Source organism: Aethalodelphis obliquidens, unplaced genomic scaffold, assembly GCF_003676395.1.
Source record: "Aethalodelphis obliquidens isolate GAN/ISIS:26980383/991018 unplaced genomic scaffold, ASM367639v1 scaffold38, whole genome shotgun sequence".
NCBI classification, from domain to species: domain Eukaryota; kingdom Metazoa; phylum Chordata; class Mammalia; order Artiodactyla; family Delphinidae; genus Aethalodelphis; species Aethalodelphis obliquidens.
Window position 1 is genome coordinate 10,782,771 of NW_020837982.1, and position 8,295 is coordinate 10,791,065.

General features: G+C 55.6%; 1 protein-coding gene across 2 annotated transcripts; it reads left to right on the forward strand.

Annotated features, from left to right (window-relative positions):
* The first annotated feature begins 807 nt into the window (after positions 1–807).
* On the forward strand, positions 808–6,794 carry ATP1B2 (ATPase Na+/K+ transporting subunit beta 2). 2 transcript variants are annotated; one of them, XM_027130924.1, is made up of 7 exons: positions 808–1,483; positions 3,260–3,388; positions 4,093–4,197; positions 4,310–4,515; positions 4,753–4,809; positions 5,591–5,689; positions 5,797–6,794. In XM_027130924.1, exons 1-7 carry the CDS (start codon positions 1,372–1,374, stop codon positions 5,959–5,961), a joined length of 873 nt encoding a protein of 290 aa, XP_026986725.1. In that variant the 5' UTR covers positions 808–1,371; the 3' UTR covers positions 5,962–6,794. The 2 variants fall into 2 exon arrangements, with proteins under 2 accessions (XP_026986725.1, XP_026986726.1); XM_027130925.1 differs by lacking the exon at positions 3,260–3,388.
* The last annotated feature ends 1,501 nt before the right edge of the window (positions 6,795–8,295 follow it).

Below are 8,295 nucleotides of genomic sequence, written 5' to 3' on the forward strand. Positions count from 1 at the left end.
GGCTCCTTAGTTGCGGCATGCACGTGGGATCTAGTTCCCTGACCAGGGATGGAACCAGGGCCCCCTGCATTGGGAGCGCAGAGTCTTAATCACTGCGCCACCAGCGAAGTCCCTGGAAAGGTTTCATGAGGGATGTGGTGGGAAGGCAGAGAAGCCCCCAGGCTTGGGGAGAACCAGGTGGTGGGAGAAGCGGCAGTGGGACTGGAGAAGGAGGTGTCGGGGGGATTGGTAGCAGCTCCCATGAGGGGAATTTCCCTCCTGTGGTGGCCTCTATTGATCTCTTTGAGGACTGTTCTAGCTTCCAGCCCGGCTGGTGTAGTACCTCAGCTGGTCTCTTCGATCTGTTTTTCTTGATCTCTGACTCCTTCTCTATTCGTCTCACATTCTGCCCCGTCTCCTGGATCTTAGTCTCTTTCTAACTCCCTGCCTGAGATGGGGCCCCCATCTCAGCATATATCTGTTTTCCTCTCTGTCTTCTGTGTCTCTCGGGGGTTATCTTTCCCTCTACTCCTCCCGGACACGCCCTCTATCCTCTCCACTCACACAGATCTAGTCCAGTACCTGGAGTGGGGGTAAGGGAGAGACCTCTAGGTCCTGAAGAGGCGTCAGGGGGGCGGGCCCAATCCCTTTCTCCAAATTTGCATATGCATGAAGTCGCCCAGGCCAGCAGCGAGGAGGCGGGGCCTCTTGGGGGGGGGGTGGAAAGGGGGCGGGCACCCCCGGAGCCGCGGAGTATATAGACTGAACGCCGCGGCTGCCGGCCCCGCACTGCTGAAGAGCGGAGCCTCCGCCCGGGGGACCCCTATCCCTGCCTGTCTCCCACAACTGCGCGTCCCCACCCCACCCCACCCCCGCGGCCGAGCCACCGCAGGTGTGGCGGTCTCCGCTCGGCAGAAGAGCCTTGAACGGTCACCCGACCCTCCTCCACAGCCTCTTTGCATCTCGGATTTCGGGGCGGTCCCCTCCCCCACCTCTCCCTGCCCCTTTGCACCCCGATTTTTTATGCGCTTCTCTCGGGTTTTGCAGCCGTCTATTTTTGCATCCCTTTTCGTTTTGCTTCTGGGAGGTTTGGGGAGTGAAGCTGCGTTCGCACCCCTTCCCCTTTTTATCCTCCCCTGCTCGGACAACCCCCCTTTTCATTGCAGTGGGGGGGGCCTAGGTTCTGTGCATCCTACGCCGCGCCGCCAGCACCCCGCAACGTGTGGCCCTGCGCCCCGGAATTTGCAGCAGCTGCATATCTGAGGGAGGGGTCTCCCTCGCCCCCGCTGCCTTTGCTTCCCGCGCGTTCTGGTGCGTGAGTGTGCTTCACGCGCCGCACCCCGGCTTCTCCGTAGCCCCCGCCCCGCGCGGGACTCGCCCCCCGCCGTCAAGATGGTCATTCAGAAAGAGAAGAAGAGCTGCGGGCAGGTGGTTGAGGAGTGGAAGGAGTTCGTGTGGAACCCGAGGACGCACCAGTTCATGGGCCGCACCGGAACCAGCTGGGGTATGCGGGGCCGGCCGCGCGAGGGGTTGGGGGTCCACCGGGCGACGCCCCGAGCACACGAGGTCCCGCCGGCGCAGCCCCAGCTCCCTTCCCGGGTCCCCGGCGTCCGGCCCCCCTGCCGGGCTCTGGGCTGGGAGAGCGCCGAATCGCCGGTCTAATCTCCCTGGCTGGCCGCTGCGGAGGCGGAGAAAGTAGGTCACTGCCGCCTTCCCGTCCCCCGCGGAGCCCCCTCGCTCGGGGGGTCGCGGGCTCTGAGCGCGTGTCCGCGCCGCGGCGCTCGCGCTCGCTGTCGGAGTCCGGTCAGCTCCGCACAGTCGCCCCCCCTTCCCCAGAAGAGAGACCCTTCCCTCCCTCTGACTCTCACTAGCTAGCCAGCCCGTCTATTTTTAGCTCGAGCCCACCCCTTGGACCCTGGGAACGTTCATGAGCGGGCGGGCCTTGGAGAGGTGGGGAGTGTGTTGGAGGGGGTTCTTCACAGCGGAAGTTGTCTGTGTCCTACTACCGGGTGTTTTGGAGCCTTCTGTGACTGCTTGGCGGGTGGGGGGCTGTTGCGCCGGGGTGACACTGGGAGGTTTTCGGGGCTGGGTGTTCGGCTCAGATGTCGCAGGCGGAGGGAGTGGTCACTAGTGGTGAGACATGTACATCATCCGGCCCAGTGTGTCTGTGGGCTTGCGTGGCTTGGCTCCTTACCCACCCATACCTTGGCGCCACTGGGGAGGCGTGGAGGGAGTTGCATCTGGTTGAGGGTCCCGTGCTGGGCATAGGTGCCAGTGAGGGGTGGAATTCTTCCGAAAGGGATTTTCAAGCTGGGAAGTCGAAGCACAGGAGACATTGTGTGACACAGCTTACAGTTCATCCACACTAATTGAACGCGGACCCCATTAGCCCAGCCACTTGGGGCACTTGAGGTGGGTCCGATGCAGTCCTTGCCGCAGGAAACTTGAAGTCCACTCCCTGGGACTGGAGGCATCCACGAGTGCTTGGGAGAATCTGAGAAGGCTTCTTGAGTGAAGTGTCTTCTGAGATGGAAGGACTGGGGGTCTGGGGTGGTGGAAACAGCAGGTACTCACACCAGGCTGAGGAGTGACGGAGTGACGTGTCACATCCACCAAGGACCAGCTCTATGTCTGAAAGGCTATTGGAGGTCTACGTTTACTCCTGCCTCTGCCCTGGGTGCTGTGTGTGAATTGGGGGGTAGGTGACTGTTGAAGGTTCTGGACAGCTGAGACTTTGTAGCTTGGCAGGAGCCTCATTCAAGGTTTGGCTTTTGTGGGGCTCTGAGAGAGAGATTTTGCTATTTGAGTGTGGACGTCCACGCCCTGAGGGATGGGATAAGAGTTTGGCTGTGAATTGGGGCCAATGCCGGCTTGAAAGTCATCGTGCTAGACAGCTTCAAGCATGAGTACCGATACAGTGGTATCAGATATTGTGCCTTTTCAGGGCCACGAAGGTTGAGGAGTTGAGAACGTAATTTGTGGCAAAATGACTGCGGCCTATACTATGAGTTGTACCAGCAACAAGAGTTTAGCCCTCTTGTGGCCTCCACAAGGTCGGGCTTCACTGTGCTGTGGGATCAGGAAGGGCTGGGAGTCATGGCTGGAAGCCAGACACAACTGCCGCTTTTCAGCTTGTCTCCTTTTGCTTCCAGGGGAAGGCTTCCCAAGGCTCTGCGATCCATTCCTGTGCAGAACCTCTGAGTGGGAGAGGGGTGTGTGGGGCTAGGTCAGGTCATCGAGGGAGACCTGGAACCTGCTGACCCTGTTTCCTCCTCCTTAGCCTTTATCCTCCTCTTCTACCTCGTCTTCTATGGCTTCCTCACCGCCATGTTCACCCTCACCATGTGGGTGATGCTGCAGACGGTCTCTGATCATACTCCCAAGTACCAGGACCGACTGGCCACACCGGGTGAGTGACGAGGCTCCCCCACCAGCCACTGTAACTGCTCTTGTGCCCCCAGGTATCCAAAAGGAACTCACAGGCTGAGAACTGTCAGCTCTTCTCAGAGGTTCGGTTCTGATGATCCCGTCACCATGTGCTGGGGAGTTCTTTTTTTTTTTAATATTTATTTTATTTTTGGCTGTGTTGAGTCTTCATTGCCCACGCAGGCTTTCTCTAGTTGAGGCGAGCAGGGGCTACTCTTCATTGTGGTGTGCGGGCTTCTCACTGCGGTGGCTTCTCTTGTTGCGGAGCACGGGCTCTAGGCTTGTGGGCTTCAGTAGTTGTGGCACACGGGCCCAGTAGTTGTGGCTCGCAGGCTCTAGAGCACAGGCTCGGTAGTTGTGGCGCACGGGCTTAGTTGCTCTGCGACACGTGGGATCTTCCCGGACCAGTGCTCAAACCCATGTCCCCTGCACTGGCAGGCGGATTCTTAACCACTGCGCCACCAGGGAAGCCCTGGGGAATTCTTGAAGTCTGCCTTCCCATTTCCCACAGCTGAGAGCTCTGTGATCTGGGGAGGTGGCAGATGTTCACAGGAGATCTCCCTCCCGGGAAGACGATCTCGGATCTTCACCTGTCCCTCACCCTGGTGTTCCCTATGTCCATCTTTTTCCCTCTGTGTGTGGTCCCTCATCTTATATATACCCCTCACTCTCGCCTTTGTTGACTAGGCTTGATGATTCGCCCTAAGACTGAGAACCTAGATGTCATTGTCAATGTCAGTGACACTGAAAGCTGGAACCAGCATGTTCAGAAGCTCAACAAATTCCTGGAGCGTGAGTATGGGGCTGGTGATGTGGCTGTGCAGGACCTCGGGGCAGGGGACTGGAGACCCTGGGAGCAGAACATGAGGCCTGTGACTCTCCCCCCCCCCCCCCCCCCCCGTAGCTTACAATGACTCCATCCAAGCCCAAAAGAATGATGTCTGCCTCCCTGGGCGCTATTACGAACAACCAGATAACGGAGTTCTCAACTACCCGAAACGTGCCTGCCAGTTCAACCGGACCCAGCTGGGCGACTGCTCTGGCATTGGGGACCCCACCCACTATGGTTACAGCACAGGACAGCCCTGTGTCTTCATCAAGATGAACCGGGTACTCACGACCTTAGTTCCCAGGGGGAACGGAGGAGGGAGCTGGGGCCACCATCTGCTGGCAGCTGCTTTATTTTGCTGGGGCTCTTGCGCTTCGGGAGATTTTTAGATATTTGAATGGCTGAGAGAACAAGAGAGATGGGGCCATTGGAGGCTGAGATGGTGGTTGGAAGGCTGGATACTTGTGTCTTTGACAACTTCTTTCTTTAACCCTCACGACTCTCTCTCCTCACTCCAGGTCATCAACTTCTATGCAGGAGCAAACCAGAGCATGAATGTTACCTGTGTGGGGAAGGTGAGTTTGTTGGGCCTTTGCGCACCTGTTTGTCCTTCATGGTTTCCATGTCATTCACTCATCTCTCCCTATCGTCTTTGCTCCCAGAAGCTCCATCACTCTAGGGACAAGGGGGTAAGAGTGGGCTCCGGTATGGCTCAAACTCCAAGGGGCTGCCACCTCTCTTGCTTCTCTCTAGGATGCAGAAGTCTGCTCTTTTGTGTGGATAGACACCCCCTTCCTGACTCCGCCCAAAGCCCTGCTTCTGGCTTCTCTCCCTAATCCTTCCATGTTCTCCTCTATTCCCTGACTATGTCTTCCGCTCTCCATCCCATGTCTCTCCTATCCCTCAATTCTTTTTAGGTATCTGGTAGCTGCTGATCTGTAAGCACCACCTGCCACCACTAAGTTGTCCTTGGAACCCTGCTCCCCCCACCTCTGTCCTCTCTAGGAACTTCCTGCCCCTCTTCGTTCATCCCCCTCCTTGTTTCCTACTGAGCCCTTACTCATTTATCTGTTCTCTCTTGGCTCCGCTCCAGAAACCGATTTCTGAGGATGGGGTAAGAATTTGGGGTGGGAGGGCAGTAGGAGGCTTCAGGTTCATTAGCGCCCTGGAGGCCTTCCCAGTTTGATGGAAGAGATGGGACACCCGCTCCTGCGCACGCGCAAACACACCAGCCTCCGCGCTCAAGGGATACGGATATGAGACAATAATTTGGGGGTCAAGGAGGAACAAAGGGAAGTCTGGAGAGCGTCTGGGTTCCCTCACATGCTCTCCCCCACCCTCCTGCGTCTCCCACAGCGAGATGAAGATGCTGAGAATCTCGGCAACTTCGTCATGTTCCCTGCTAACGGCAGCATCGACCTCATGTACTTCCCCTACTACGGCAAGAAGTTCCACGTAAGTCCCGTGGGAGGCTGGGTGCTGGTTCCTGCAGGGGAGCGGGGCCCTGGGGAGGAGGCCGAGTTGCTGCGGGCCTGGAGCCTCGCTCTCCTCCTCTGGCCCAGGTGAACTACACGCAGCCCCTGGTGGCCGTGAAGTTCCTGAATGTGACCCCCAACGTGGAGGTGAACGTGGAGTGCCGCATCAACGCCGCCAACATCGCCACTGACGACGAGCGCGACAAGTTTGCTGGGCGCGTGGCCTTCAAACTCCGCATCAACAAAACCTGAGGCCCCTTCCTCCCGCCCCCACCTCTTTCCTACGGATGCTTCTGGAATATCCCTGACCCTGCCTGATCCCTCCCTCACCCACCCCAAAGGTATTTTTTATAACAGAGCTCTGGCTTGTCTGAGTCCCTTTTCCTTTACTTCTGAACCCGGCCTGATGTCTGTCATGATTCCCTGGCTACCCACATTTTCCACCATCTTCTTCCCACCCTAGCTCAGTCAGAGACAGGGAGATGGGACCCCAAGACGGTCACAGAGGAGTTGGGAGCCTTTCTAGGCCTGGAGTAGCTTTGAGTGGGGTGTCCTCACAGCTACCCACCTGTCCCGCCCTCTTATCCCCTGAGAGCTATAGAAAATGCCCACCCACCCACCTACGCACATATCTCATTTCACCCCTTACTTCCACACACTGAGGTGGCGCTCAATTCTGTTTTTTAAATTGAAGGAGAATTGACTTACAACACTACGTTAGTTCCAGGTGCACAGCATAGGGATTTAATATTTCTGTACGTTAGAGTGGTCACCAGTGTGGCCCTCTATCCCTCATTCCAGCTCAGCTGCTGTCACCTTCCTCTGTCTCCCTCACCTTCTGCCTATCTACAACAGTCGCTGTCTCAGTGGCTTTTGACTTGTCTGCCTCCTCTGGCCGGTCTTCTCCATCCCCATTCCCTCCACTGAAAGGGGGACCGTTTGTAATTGAGGACAAGGTGGCTCTGTGGCCTTTTCCCTCTTTCCTGGCACATCTGGCTTCTCACCCCACGTTGACTACGTGAGCTGGGAATGAGGGTCTGAAGGAGAAGTCCATGTTGGTTCTTGAAAATTCTCTTCTGGTCCCTCCTGTCACCCAACTAGGCACTCAGAGGGGCGGGGTTGACCTAGGCTGAATGTCCACTTTGTTTTTGCCGATGGCTCCCTTCCCCCTGTTCGCGTTCCCAGAATATCCTGCAAGTTCCACTTCCCAGGCGCCCTGGGGGAGGGGCAGCCATTTTGGCTAGGTCCCCAGTGGCCACCTTGGAAACGTCAGCTGGCTATGGGACTATTCCACCTCCTTCCCCTGGGCCCAGATATGCCCCCACCATTCTCTCTCTGGCTTCTCTTAGCAAGTTATCAACTAATCACTAACTCCTTCCTTTTTCTCTGCATGCCAGCCTGAAAATTGCAAATACCTCCTCCATCTAAGGCTCTGAATTTCTTGTTTCCGTCTCCTTCAGACCCCTTTGCCTTCTTAAACAACCCCATAGTGCCCATAGAATGTTAAATGAGGGACTGCCTGTGATCTTGAGTTATAGAGGCATTTTAACTCTTTCTTTTCCCACGTCCTTCACTTCCTCCCCTCTGACTTCCTTTTTTTTTGATGCTGCAGCTTCCACATCCCACCCACAGATGGACTCTCCCCTGTTTTTCTCTCGCTGGATCTGAGTCTCTTCCCTTTGGGTCCCCATGTCTTCCTGCACTCCCCTCACCCCACTGGTCTCTCTCTGCAGTTATTTAATGCCTGTGTCAGATCTACTGTAAAAAGAGGATAAAGTACAATAAAATGAGAGCAATTATATATATAAATATATATCATACAGGGAGCCCTGTGTGCAGGTTGTTCCTTTCTGAGCATTTGGAAGAGCCCTGGGAAGGGGGTGGGGGGTGGATTTGGGTGACCTGGGAGTTACCCAGCCCTTGGGGGCCCACTCCCCAGCTTTGATCTCTTCCATCCAGTGTCCAAGCATCTACCTCCTAGATTGCTCCATCACGTATACTATCTTGAGATCACTCAATACAAGACAGGCAAGAAGCCTACGTCCTTTCCTACAGCAATACTTATAAAGTGCCTACTCTGTGCATTCTAGGCACCAGGAAGACACACTTATGAAAGAGGCAGAGTGCCTGCCCCCAAGGAGCTCCCCAGTTTAACAGGAGAGGGGAGGAGCACACGAGAAACTCTCAAACCAGGTAGACCTAAATGTATTTCCAGGAAGGGGAGAAAGCTGGTGAGGACAAACTTCAGAGTGGTCACCCACTCCCTGTGGGGGCTTCGAAGGGCTTAAAGGATGTGGTGGTTTTAGGGGGAGAGACTAGCATCAGCAAATGCCCAGAGACAGGTGAGGAAAATTGATCAGAAGAAACAGATCTCAAAACAATATGAACCGTAGGAGCCCAGTTTTGTGCGTAAAAAACGTACACACACAAGCGTAGAAAAAAAGGATGGATGAGTCTATACCACAGTGTTGATTGTGGTATTTGTGGATGGCTTTATAGCTAATTTTTATTTTCTTGGGGCTTATTTGTTTTTGTTTGCAATGAGTTCCTCAATATTTGCCTTGAAAAATAACTTTATTATGCATA

Bases quoted from the DNA above. Each gene is read 5' to 3' on its own strand.
- ATP1B2 (XM_027130924.1), top strand. From the start codon at position 1,372: ATGGTCATTCAGAAAGAGAAGAAGAGCTGCGGGCAGGTGGTTGAGGAG. The intron at 1,484-3,259 runs GTATGCGGGGCC...CCTCCTCCTTAG, and splicing joins CCGCACCGGAACCAGCTGGG to CCTTTATCCTCCTCTTCTAC. The intron at 4,810-5,590 runs GTGAGTTTGTTG...CGTCTCCCACAG, and splicing joins ATGTTACCTGTGTGGGGAAG to CGAGATGAAGATGCTGAGAA.